The following is a 13392-nucleotide window of genomic DNA, read 5'->3' as shown; positions in this document are numbered from 1 at the left end:
ACACTTTTTTTTTTTTTTTAAATGTCGGAACCTCTCCAAGGCAGGGCCCTTCAAATCCATCCCTGCAGAATAAATTCCCATTCCGTGCATAAGATTGGCACTTTTTATCCTTGTGTAAAATGAAGGGTAGGTTTCGGGTTCCATGCAGGGAGCTACCCGCCTCTACCAGATAAATTTTGCCCGGTAGTTGATTGATATTAGTGGGTGAACTCAGGAAGTACATTAATAACATTGAAAATCAGGGATAATCATCTCGGTACTACCCAGTAATATCCTATCTCCAGACTCTGCCGGATTTATTTAAAAGACAAAACAAGAAATGGAAAGTAAGCAGTTGTTATACATTAGGCTGGCGGCTCTTCATCTGATTCATGGTCGGCGACGACAGCCCCATTCCCGAGCAGCTGCATCAATATATCAGTAAATCCGCGCACGTGAGCGGCTGCCTCTGTCTCATGTGATTGTGTTGAAGACTTGCAACACTCTGTTTTCAGGTTGTAATTTAAGGCACACGATCCCGAGGGATCAAGTACTTCGATATCAAACGGTTGTAAGAGTGGTCGTCCCAGAACTTGAACATGGGAGACGCTGCACCACACAAAATGACCCAGACAAAGAAAGAAACAAACGGCCTTAGTATATTCAAAAGCAAAGCACACGCAACCAGTTGGACTTGAATTTATAAGAGTGGTCCAGACTTAAAGAGGAATATATTCCAAAGGACAGTAAACACAACAAAAATATACTCAAAAGGGGCAAACAGATTAATACAGCATCCAAGTTTGGAGGCTAAAAACAATGAGAAATGCTTTAGCTACAAAGAAATTCCACAAAAGTAAACCTACAAATTGACGTGGCTTGATGTAATATGTTAGATTGTAAATCTATTTTTATTATAAAGTAGATCTAATGTATCAAATTAAACCATGTCAGTTTATAGGTTTTTTTTTTTTTTTGTGCAATCTCATTGTGACTGTAGAGCACTTCTCAAAAACAATTATTAGTTAAGCTTTAGGAACTGTATTTCTTTTCCTAGAAAAGTAATTACTTTGAGACTTGAGTTTCATTTTTTTCCTACTAATAAAAACAGAGTTTCAGTCTTTTTCTTGGAAAAGAAAACTCTTCTACATTTTCCCCTTTTTTCTCAGGAGTAAGAAACAGTTTTTCATACAAACTTTAAGTTTTGTTTGGACTCTTGAAATAAGTATTAAATTCAAAACACCATCTATGGGCAGGAGGGGAGAGAGATTGAGAATTGTTAGAAACTGACCATATGTAGTATAACTCATCCATTTCCTGTCTCTGAACCCGGCCCAATAGCTCAACCTGCAGAATCCCTCCAATACAAAGAACAGGTTCTGGTAACTTGAACGCTTGCAAGAAGTTCTCCTGTTTCACAATAACGTCAAGCAAACCTATACATTCGATATGGCAATGCAGTTGCAAATTAATGTGGAGCACTTTAAAAAGAAAAATTATATGCTTTCTTACTGAAATTACCACTGTATTCTATGATGATCATAAAATATTCCTTTAATAAGGCATAATTGTGCCAATTCCAGGATTAAAAAAAAAAAAAAAAAAAAACAGGCTTTGAATTACCGTATAGAATATGCAAAAGAATGCAGGTCAAGCGTTCTACAGTTACTCTTGTTTTTCTAAAGCTTAGTTATTCTTTAGCAAATCAAGTAACCAAAAGAAAGTGCCAAAAAATCCCCATCACTTGACTTCCTCACTGAACAATAAGTAAGCTAACCACGTTAGACAGTGCAACACACCTGAGCCATCGGAAATTCTGGTGATGTGTATGTCCAAATAATCTCATCCCCCCATTCGTGCGAAGCTAACTTGTCATTGTTAAATTCCAATGGACGTCTGGGATAGCCCATTCTAAATCGAACAGCTTTAGATGAATATATAGGGTAGTCATACTGAAAAAATGCTGATATGTAAACAGAATTTTCTGTCAGTTAATTAGGAAAATGTTCATGTCAGAATAACATCAAAGTAAGTTTACAACACAAATATACAGGGTATAAGAATTACCTTGGAACGGTTGCACACGGATTTCAGTAACAACACACAAATTGGCAACCAACGTATAGGTTAATGTCTCGGGAACATTAGGATCATTTTCCCCTTCACTTGACCAGTATGAAGCCCTGTTCTCAACTCTATCCCCTGGTTCCAAAGTATTCCGTATGCTTTCGTCAGGGTAATTATCAGTGCTGGATGCACTGATGGGCTCTGATAAGCAATCTGTTCGTATGGAAGGGCTCAGACCTCGGGCTAAGAAGGCATATACTCTGTGATCCCTCTTAAGGCGTTCCCATTCTGAAGAATTATCACCGTTGAGTTTTGTAGGTCCTATCATGTTGTTCAATTCAATAATATGGGCTTCATTATATATCTCAGGAAACATTTTCAAGAAGAGCTGCTTACAAATGCCATTTTCAATCACTGCATGAAGATTAGCAACTCATATCATTATATATTAAGAAAATAATGCAAAACAAAGGCCAATAACATACTAATTTATTTTCTTTCATTTTTATTACTAAAAGGAAAAAAGAAACCGAACATAGTATTAATATGTTCCCTTAAACACTGTAGGTCCCTTTAAAATTACTTGGATCAAATACAATAAGCTAGACTAGGCCCAACACGTGTTTTTGCTTCCCTAGGGGAGAATCATAGTATTAATATCTCTGAAATAAGTAAATTTTCCATGCACACAAGATAACCACTTCTTATTGGCCGCTAGTGAGAGCCAGGGCTATCATTGCTCAGACACGTGTACTCACTACAAAGACCTAAGTTATGCAGTCCTTTATTTGCTTGTGAAGTACTCGAGTTTTCCCCTAGGGGTTTAATACAAGACAGACTAGATTTGGGATGTCATCATTGAGAAAATGGATGTCGATTTGGGACTACAAAGACCTAAGTTGGAAACATCTATATTTGCCAAAAGGGGGTCAGATCACTCTTATCAAGAGCCCCTTCAAACTCCCCACTTCTTTCTTGTCCCCATTTCCAGTCTCGGTGGGTGTAGCAAGGCATCTGAGAAGCTTGCTTGTGTTTAATCTTGAGTTGTTGGGCAAGTGGCTGTGGCGATATGCAATGGAGAGAGAGGCTCTATGGTATCTCATCGCGCAGGGAGGCTTCAATGGCTGATTTTTACTAAGTTACTAATGGATTGGTGCAGGACTGGGAAGTGAACTCTGTCACTTTGACGTTGGCATTAGGGAAGATCCTAACAATATATACTGAGGAAGCGGGCAAATATTGGTTATGGATTGGTGTTGCAAGTAAACCAAGAGTAGGGAAACCATCAATCCACTATTGCTTCACTGTGAAGGGGCTATGACCTGGTGGAGCTAATGGTGGCTTGGGGAGGCAGGAGAAGTGGACTCACGGGTTCAAAAGTCGGAAGGATTGTGCATTTGTGCTTGATGTCGAGTATCTAGAAGGAATGCAACGCCCGATATTACGAAGATCGTGAAAGAACTTTTCCAGAATTGAGAACCTCCATGCTTAGATATTTGTTTGAGGGGATTATGATCCACATGTAACGTCCCAATAAAAGATCCAAACCACATGGCCTATGCTCCAAAATAACTAGTTAATGATACAATTGGAGCCCTATTGGAACCTTATAAAGAGCAAAAAAATTTTCTTCCCAAGCAATGTGGAGTCTCATATACCACCTACCCTTTATCCTTATCATATGGGGTATCATAATCTACCCACCTTAAATTCCCGATGTCCTCATCGGGCCAGTCTTGTAGGTGGACGGCTTAAGCCCTGCATTTCTCGTTGAGATAGGCTCTGATATAATTTGTAACGCCCCAATAGAAGACCCAAGTCACAAGGTCTATACTCCAAAAGGATTAGTTAATGATACAATTGGAGCCCCATTGGAATCTAATAAAGAGCAAGAACTTCTCATTCCCAAACAATGTGGGATCACATACACCACCTACCATTTATACTTATCATATGTGGTATCACACCACAACAATCCCGTTCTGTATCCTTGATAGATTTTTCTAGCTCTTGTTTTCCTAACCTTAAACCAGGCATCTCCCCTATATATAACTCCAATGTACTTGAGTTGTGCCCCTAGCACTTCTTCGAAAAAAGTGGTATCATTACTACTTATAAAAAAAATAACTAAATTATATAGACGTTTAAAGAAAAGGATATTAGGGGATGCATAATTAAATCCATATATACAGACTTTTTTTTTATTAAATTATAGATGAATCCGTATGTATTTTTTTTTATAAGAAATTTCATTGATCGAACAAAAGTAGGCAAAACCCATGTACACAAGAAGTACACAAAAGAGACGCCTAGTTACATTCTAGAAAGCTGAAAAAAAAAAGGCAAAAACTCAAGAACATTCCCTCCCTTTAAAACTATAGCAGAAAGCCATTGAACTAAAGAAAGTACAAAAAACTCCATAATTCCCCCATAGCTCTCTCCTTCTTGTTGAAGCACCTCTCATTTCTTTCCATCCATATACACCACAATAAGCACAAAGGAGCCATCCTCCATGTCGCAGCCAGTTGAGGGCTATGATGATGCCTATTCCAGCATGCTAAGAGCTCCACCACACTCTTGGGCATAACCCAAGCGCTCTACTAAGTATGCCATCCCATAACTCCCTTGCCACCTCGCAATGTAGAAAAAGGTGGTCAATCAATTCGTCTTTGTTCTTACACATATAACACCACTCCATTACAATCATCTCCCGTTTCCTTAAATTGCTAGCCGTCAAAATCTTTCCTACAGCTGCTGTCCAAGTAAAAAATGCTACTTTGGGAGGCATAGGAACTCTCCAAATACCCTTCCATGGAAACGCAATGGGCTGATAATTTGTCAGCACCTTAAAGAAAGATTTAATAGAAAATTTTTTACTCCCCGAAGGTTTCCACAACATTCTATCGCTCCCATTACCTCCTATCCTCTTGGAATAAAGCAAGCTGAGAAAACCTGCTATCTCCTCAACTTCCCAATCCTGCACATTTCTAGAAAAGATCAGATTCCAATGCATTGAACCATTGGCTCAACACAACACATCTGAGACAGTGGCCTACTGATTTCCAGCCAATCTGAAAACACCTGGAAAAACAGAAAATAGAGCTCTCTCACCACACCATTCATCAAACCAGAACCTAATTCTTGTGCCCTCTCCAACCTCAAAACTAATGTGTTGCAAACACCTTCCACCCCTTTCTAATAAATTTCCAAAGACTCACACCATAAGACCCCTTACCCTCCTTGGAACGCCAACCCCCATTCACAACCATACTTCCGACCCACAATCATTCTCCACAACGAAGTTCCTTCTAATTGGAATCTCCACAACCACTTTCCTAGTAGGGCTTTATTAAAAGTGATCAAGTTACGCACCCCCAAACCTCCCAACTCCTTTGGGCTGCACACTTTTTGCCAATTCATAAGATGAAATTTATTTTCCTCACCCATGCCGCCCCACAAAAAGGCTCTAAATAACTTTTCAATCCAATTAACCACCCCCACCGGTAAAGGAAATAAGGAAAGAAAGTATGTGGGGAGATTGGAAAGGGTGTTTTGGATGAGAGTTACTCTCCTTCCTTTTGAAAGATAGAGCCGCTTCCAGCCCGACAACCTTTTCCCAAATATTTTTTGCTTTAAAAGAAGCTCCCAAGGGGAATCTGAGGTATTTCATAGGAAGAGCAGCCACTTTGCATCCCAAAAACTCAGCTAGAAGGTTGATATTCGCCACCTCCCCTACCCGGACCAATTCCAACTTACCCAAATCCACCTTCTTAAGTCCCGAAACAGCTTCAAAATACAATAGAATAGCCATTAAAGCTTGAATTTGTCTGCTTTCAGCATCACAGAAAATTAGAGTATCATCCGCAAATAATAAATGAGAGATGGTTAAAGCCTCATTGTTAACGTTACCCACTACAAAACCAGCAAGAAAACCCCCCCTAACAGCAACCTCCACCATGCGACTCAGGGCCTCCATGACTACAACAAAGAGGAAATGAGATAACGGATCCCCTTGTCTCAAACTCCACGAACTCTGAAAAAAACCACAAGGTTGCCCATTAACTAAAACAGAAAACCAAGCGGTCGAAACACAATGTTTGATCCATTCACACCACCTACCCGAAGCCACATCTTCTCAACATATATAGCAAAAAAATCTCAGCACACGTGGTCGTATGCCTTTTCCATATCCAGCTTGCAAAGGACTCCTGGAATGTCATCCCTCAACTAGCTGTCCAAACACTCATTTGCAATTAAAACTGAATCCAAAATTTGCCTACCCGTTACAAAAGCATTTTGAGATTTGGAAATAATTTTTTCCATCACCAAGCTCATACATTTTGCTAACACATTTGAAATGGTTTTATAAATCCCACCTACCAAACTAATAGGATGGAAATCTTTCAGCTCTATGGCCCCCGTTATCTTCGGGATAAGGGCAATGAAGGTAGCATTAAGGGACTTCTTAAACTTGTGACAAAGATGAAACTCATGAAAGATCCACATCACCTCATCCTTTACTATATACCAGCACTCTTGAAAGAAGGCCAAAGAAAATCCATCCGGGCCAAGGGCTTTTTCTTTGCACATACCACTCACCACCTGTAGCACTTCGGCTTCCTCAAATGGTCTCTGCAGCCATCTTGCTGCACTAGCATCCAACTGATCAAAAAACAGCCCATCCAGTTTAGGACGCCACACTGCAGTCTCTTTGAGAAGATATTCATAATAATTCACAATATGGTCTTGTATAACCTCCAGATATTGGTGCACCGTGTTGCCTGATTGGATCACCTCAATCACATTATTAAGCCTGTGAGAATTTGCCATTTTGTGGAAGAACTTAGTATATTTGTCGCCCTTCTTCAACCATGTCATCCTTAATTTTTGTCTCCAAGAGATTTCTTCCATCAACAAAACATTTTCTAACTCAGACACCACCTCAATCTTACTCAATGAGGACTCCTCGGTTACCTCCCCAACTTCTAGAGAATGCAACTCATTCAAAGAAGACTTTTTTGCTCACCCGTGTGTCTAAAAACCTCAATGTTCCACTTCTTTAGGTCTAGCTTAAGGGCTTTGAGTTGACCAACCACAATAAAACTGGGGGTACCGTGAAAGGAATAGGAAGCCCGCCAATCCCTCACCCTCTCTACAAAACCAACCATTTGTAGCCACATATTCTCAATTTTGAAGTAACGCCTACCTCCATGAATGCCCCCACAATCTAATAAGATGAGAAAATGATCAGAGCATACTTGTGGCAATCTCTTTTGGCTTAGGTTCGGATAATGTGTCTCCCAAGAAGTAGAAACTAGAAACTTGTCCAACCTTGACCCCCCTCTATCATTCGACCACATGAAACACCCCCAATCAAAGGAAGGTCAATCACGTTTAGATTGAAAATCAGCTCCGAGAAGTCTTCCATTGACCTTGTAAAAAAAGTAGCCCCCTCCCTCTCGCACGGGAAACGTATAGCATTAAAGTCCCCGCACACAACCCAAGGTAAGTCCCATAAATACTGCATACTTGCCAGTTCCTCCCACAAAGAGCTCCTTTCTCGAATTGCATTAGGACCATACACACCTGCAAGTAGGGCTGTACAAGAAACCGAAAAACCGACATGAACCAACTCAGACCGGCCGCCGGAGCTCGAAACCGGCAAGGAACCGGTCAACCGGCGGTACAATTTCTTCAAAACCGACGTGGGTCAGTTCGGTAGCGGTTTGACCCTATGTTAAACCAATGAACTGGCCGACCCCATATGTAAACAGCGTCGTTTAGGGTCTGTAGTTTTAAAAAAAATGAAACAGCACCACTTGGCCTAAGCCAAACGGTGCCATTTCATCCTAGGGTTTAAGCACCCCGTGCTTGCCTCTTCTTCTTCTTCTCGATTTCATTCACTTCACACTTCATAGTTCGCACTTCGCAGCCTCCACTCTCTAGCCCTTCACCTCCACCTACAGTTCCAGCCTCTGGCAAATGGCGCAACCCTGGTGTTTATAATCCCACTCCAATTCCGTCCCCCTCATGGAGTCCACCGCATCTTAAAATAAACCCCCATGGCCCACGAAGTCCGCTGCACGGCGGTGTTTTCTTTTTTTAGGTATGATTTCCAGTTTTTGTAACTTTGTTCTCACTTGAAAGTTGAGTCTCTTCACAATTAGATGTTTATCTTCTCACACTGGCAGAGTCTGCCACAAACCGATAAACCGACTGTGAACCGGCCGACAACTGGTCCGGCCGGTTTTACTCCCTTACACGGTCGGTTTTAGCCGGTTTTCTCCCCCAAAAAAGAGGTGCTCGGTCGGTTTCGGTTTTTGCACACAAATGAACCGAGGTAGTCGGTTTTCAGCCCTACTCGCAAGAGCCCACCTCCACCCATCCTCAATATTCTTGAAAGACCTAGCCACTGAATAATTCCCAATACAATCCTCTACTGACTCCACCACTCCCATATCCCACATCAACAACACCCCTCCTGAAGCGCCTAAAGAAGCTAAATAACTCCACCCCACACAAGAACATCCCCATAGGCTTCAAATAATATTTCTGTTGACATAGCACCGCTTAGTCTCTTGAAGACATACAACATCAACTTTCCAACTACAGATGAGGGATCTAATGCGAAGTCGCTTGTTAACATCATTGATCCCCCTAACATTCCATGATAAGATTCTAGGTTTCAAAAGATAAACAACCCCCCCGCCCCTTCAACCTTTCCCTCCACTACTACTCTCCTTGTTATCATAATATTTTTTTTATAAGTAACAAATTATATATATCAAAAGGAGAAACCAAGTACATTGAATGTATAAAAGAAAACACATTACCCAAAATGACCCAAAAAGCCCCTACAAAAAGCTGGTGGAAAAACAACCCAAAATACACCAGACCCGACCCCAACCTCTTGTTTTCCGTAGAACTGAAACTCTACCCAAACACCCAACCCCTTGATTCCCATCTTCACAATACCCTCCCTTTAGACTTCCCTTTAGTTGAGCTACCACCCTTAGTGTCGTAATTGATTGTCCCAAAAAGACGCTCTAACTCCCTGCTTTTCTTGAAATTTGATTTGGTTTCAAGCGTGTGGCTTGCCTCAATCGCAGTGATTAGTTCTTTAAATTGATCTTCACATCTTCTATGTGAGATTCCTACAAACTGCTGAATCTCGTTAACTTTAGGCAGAATCCAGTCTGCTATTGGAGGAAGAGAGACCAGGGGAGCAACATTATCCCCAAACATAGTATCTAACTGCACTCTTCCGACTCTAGACAAGGCACCAACGCCAAACCCATAGGTTCTCCAACAACTCTATTGGTTCTCTCCATTGGAGATTCTAGGGTGGCAGCAAACTAACGATGCAGGTTCGATTCCCGCTACCCGCTTCTATCTCTATATTATCTCTAGTTATAATCTATATCAATTGCTTCTATTATATTAATATATTAATTGCTTCTATATTAAAGTGAATATTTATGAATAATATTATTCAATATTATTCTATAATATTTTATTCTATATCTATATTATTTAATATAGAAAATCTAATTATTAATATAGAATATAGAGAATATAATTATTCAGATTAATGTAATTAATCTAATTTAATGTAATTAATATAATGGATCATTGAATTAAATGCGCAATTTCCCTTTACCTCTGGGGTGATAGCGGGTCCTACATCTCCTTCAGACCTCGGCACTACACCATTTTCCTTCAACTCTGACGAGGGAGCCATAGTTTATTTGGGAACCAAGGGTGTAATACTGACCATGTGTCTATCTTGTGTTACATGAGGCAAATGAAAAAAAAATAGGTGAATGACATTCCACTGATGTCTCTACGCCGACCCGATGTAGACCCTGCTTCAAATAACCTAGATTTCCTTTTGACCCGCCATACTCTCCTGGATCTGATTATAGGGACATGGTCAAATCCAATCTTTCGTTTTCTTTTTTCTAAGTTTAAAGGATTCAGGCCTATCTTGTTACTTACAACCCTGTTGCCTCCAACTGAAAGCCGGTCTATTTTCGTAGGATAGTAGAATAGCACATAGTGGGGTAGGACTACCCAGCTCATATTTATCACCCCCTTTCTCACAAACCACCATCCGAACACCATCTGAGAAACCATTTGACTACGCAACATTTGTATCTCTGCCGCCTATATCAGCGCCCTTCTATGAGCCAACTGACATCACATCCCCTAAGGAGTATGCCGACTGCACCTTAACAAACAACACCTTTGTTGTACTCCCCAAGCCACCCACTACGTTTACACCCGAAAGGGGTAGGTCACCCAACCATGGGACAAGCTCCATCATGGGTACCTTCGTCGCCAGGAAGATGGGCTCCGTTGAGAGCTCCCTAAACTCCCTGTAAAAAACAACCCCAGCGTCGAGATCTTTAGAAACAACACTAGCCTCTTGTCGATGAGACTGCGCCGACCCACCAAGATGGTCATCGGTGACCAGCGAAATTTCTGTGCTGGGGTTGGGTCTGGTGGGACACTTATCGGCACCGTGGAGGAACTGCTAAGGCCCGGGACCGAAATATCGGCCGAGTTCCGGTTTTCACCGTCCAGACTTTTGGGCCTAAACCCTGGCTCAACCCATTATCCTTGGACGGCCCAACTTGATCAGGCAGCCTCATATCCCCTGTCCCTAACCCCCGGCCCAAGCCCAGGCCCATCTACATAACCCCCTTCCCCTTAACGCACCGTTTAAGCCAAGTGATATAATCCCACAAACACTCCACTTGACTTTCCATTTCAGCCAACGCCTACAATAACCATCCCTCTTTCAAACCCCCCACTTCCCTGCCACTCCCCTCACAACTCTGTGCCTCAGCCAAAATGGAAAGGTCATCTGTACTTGGCAGGCCTACCTTCTTTGTAGGCTTCGTGGCTCGAAGTAGCACCTTCTGCCCTAGTAGTACCTCTCTGTAAGGCCGAGGAACCACTTGATACACCATCGATGCTTGTGAGAGCACCCGTGGAGGACCACCACCTCTGCCAAACTCCTTTGACATCCCTGCCTATTCCCACCTTCCCAAACCTCCTCTAACTCTGTTTTCCTCGCACAAACCAGAGGATGAAGCTTCAAGGTGTCACCGAAATTCCTCCAGCCCTCCCCCTTCCATCCTTCCAGCACCACTATCAGGCCTCGCTTCTTCTCATGACCCAACTCCGATAGAGAAAAGTATCTGCCATGATAATTTTGACCCCGCCAGAAACACCTGGTTCCCTTTTCTACGAGTTATGAGAAACTCAAAAGAGCCCACTCAAACCACACATTCCCTCACCATTGAAGCCAACCACACCAAAGCTTCATGATCGATAGAGATATACTTCACCACTCAGCGACTACACTCTGTGATTCTCCACCACCATGGGTTTTCCCTCTTAAACGCAAAAGTCTCTTGTGATCAATGATAACTTCGCTGCAAGACCCCATCACAGCCACCTCGACGACAAAAAAAAAAAAAATCTGAATCTGTGTATACATGCCTACTCAATTGTCCAATACCCATGACTTTGTACACTAAGATTTGTGACTGTGTAGAAGAAACATAAGATGGAAAATGGCATCCATCATGTTGATAAAAAAGCATCAAGGACTTAAGTAAAATTCAATATTTCCAATTAAAACAATGACATAAGAGTACGTGGCAAACATTAAAATGTACAAAATCAGCACCTTGACCATAGAGCATTAAGCAACACACTATTAAACCTAACTGAACTTGATTATTTAATCCAAAACGCTTACCAAATCGGTGCCAAGATCTTGAAACAGAGCAAGCGCGGACAAGGTCAGATGGGTCATCCAAATGGTTGAGAATCGCTATTGACACGTCAGGTCCAAGCAATTGAAGAAAGTCACCTCGATTATCCATTCTACGCATATTAAATTTATGAATCCTTCTAGCAACTTGAAACCTGACTAGTATCGGAGGAACAGATCATATTACATAAATAAATAATTTTCCAAAATAAGAAAGATAATCTTTTTGTCATTAATTAATTAGCAACTCTACCGTGATTGAAGAGTTATTAGCACCTCAGAACCTGATTAGCATTGTGAAAATCTTAAAAAGTCGCATCATTTTGTTAAAACCCAACAAGATTACTCGTTAAAAAAACCAACAAGTACCAGAGAAACACACAAAACAGCGACCTGAAATTTTTTTGATCACTTTTGTTATATTAATATCTCTGTAAAAAAAATCTATTTACAATTAAAAAAGGAATCACCGTTTTTATATTTTTTCTTCCAGCCCATTTTCCACATGAGTTATGTCCTTGACTAGGAAAAAGAAAGCAGTAGTTCTATAGCATAATAGCAATAAAAGCTACAATTTCTTCGGCACTTTCAAAAAAGATGTTTTTTTTGTCTTAATTATAATTAAGCTTGTACAAAAATAGCGTCTTCTAAGCAAAATTTTTACGACAATCAACATGAACCGAAACCAATGAAGGAAAAAGTTAGAAAATGCCCCAATATTTATAAAATGATTGTCAGATGCAATTTCATAACATCTTGGCAGAGACAACGCATCAATGTCACAATCAAATAAAAGATTTTAACGCGCAGACGCAACGAACACAGAGAAGGAGAGTGGGCATACTACGGAAACAAAAGATGAAGAGAATAATTTTACCTTCCTTGCAATCTTTCTTACAGAGAGGAGACGGATCTAACGATGAAAGAAACCTCTCCGCGCGAGAGAGGGGGGGGGGGAGTCGGAGCCACCGACTGCGTTTCGGTATTGTGAATGGTAAAGAGTATACGCCACGCGCTGGAACCGAAACGGAAGCGGAAAAGAAGTGAAGTTATAAACGTTATTTTATTTCGTGGAATGGTAGATATAATTATAGTATTTGTAATTTTTTGAAAAAGTACGGAGTTTATTTTATTTTTTATATAAATTTCGTATTTATTTTTTAAAAAAAATTATAAAATCTTTATATAATTTATAATTATAAATATCATTTCTCTATATTTTATACGAAGCTTAGAAAGATAAAATCACGGTTACTTAGAAATAAACTTACTAATATAAACTTACTAATATATACTTGTACTTAGAATAAAAAATGTGATATTTATTATTAAAAAATACTTTTTTATATAAATTTTATATTTACTTATATCTTTTAAAAGGAATGCACACACTTACATATATTTTAAAAGGTTTTCTATTGTACCCACTTTAAAACACTTTCTAAACATATGAAAGGATAAAAGATAAAGAGAAATTTTATAAATAAATATTTTTCTTATAATAAACTGTAGGTTCGTTTAAAAAAAATGAGATACATGATATTAAAAAACAATAAAGA

General features: G+C 40.2%; 1 protein-coding gene across 3 annotated transcripts; it reads right to left on the bottom strand.

The window, feature by feature from the left end:
• Nucleotides 1-197: 197 nt before the first annotated feature.
• LOC109016875 (F-box protein At4g00755-like) lies at nucleotides 198-12893 on the bottom strand. 3 transcript variants are annotated; one of them, XM_035694976.1, is made up of 6 exons: nucleotides 12711-12893; nucleotides 11819-11992; nucleotides 2047-2460; nucleotides 1779-1942; nucleotides 1271-1389; nucleotides 198-588 (listed from the first exon to the last, which is right to left on the bottom strand). In XM_035694976.1, the coding sequence occupies exons 2-6, from the start codon at nucleotides 11952-11954 to the stop codon at nucleotides 345-347; spliced, it is 1077 nt and encodes a 358-aa protein (XP_035550869.1). In that variant the 5' UTR covers nucleotides 11955-11992; nucleotides 12711-12893; the 3' UTR covers nucleotides 198-344. The 3 variants fall into 3 exon arrangements, with proteins under 3 accessions (XP_035550869.1, XP_035550868.1, XP_035550870.1); XM_035694975.1 differs by having other exon boundaries at nucleotides 11819-11988; XM_035694977.1 differs by having other exon boundaries at nucleotides 2047-2367; nucleotides 11819-11988; nucleotides 12711-12888.
• Nucleotides 12894-13392: the final 499 nt, after the last annotated feature.

This window comes from Juglans regia, chromosome 10 (assembly GCF_001411555.2).
Source record: "Juglans regia cultivar Chandler chromosome 10, Walnut 2.0, whole genome shotgun sequence".
Lineage (NCBI taxonomy): Eukaryota > Viridiplantae > Streptophyta > Magnoliopsida > Fagales > Juglandaceae > Juglans > Juglans regia.
The sequence above is the reverse complement of the archived record's forward strand: the minus strand, read 5'-3'. Positions and strand labels throughout refer to the sequence as shown.

Coding starts and splice junctions, on each gene's coding strand:
- LOC109016875 (XM_035694976.1), bottom strand. CDS start 11,954: ATGCGTAGAATGGATAATCGAGGTGACTTTCTTCAATTGCTTGGACCT. Junction 1,390..1,778: donor CAGAATTTCCGATGGCTCAG/GTGTGTTGCACT, acceptor ATTGTGAAACAG/GAGAACTTCTTGCAAGCGTT. Junction 589..1,270: donor GATGAGTTATACTACATATG/GTCAGTTTCTAA, acceptor TGTGTGGTGCAG/CGTCTCCCATGTTCAAGTTC.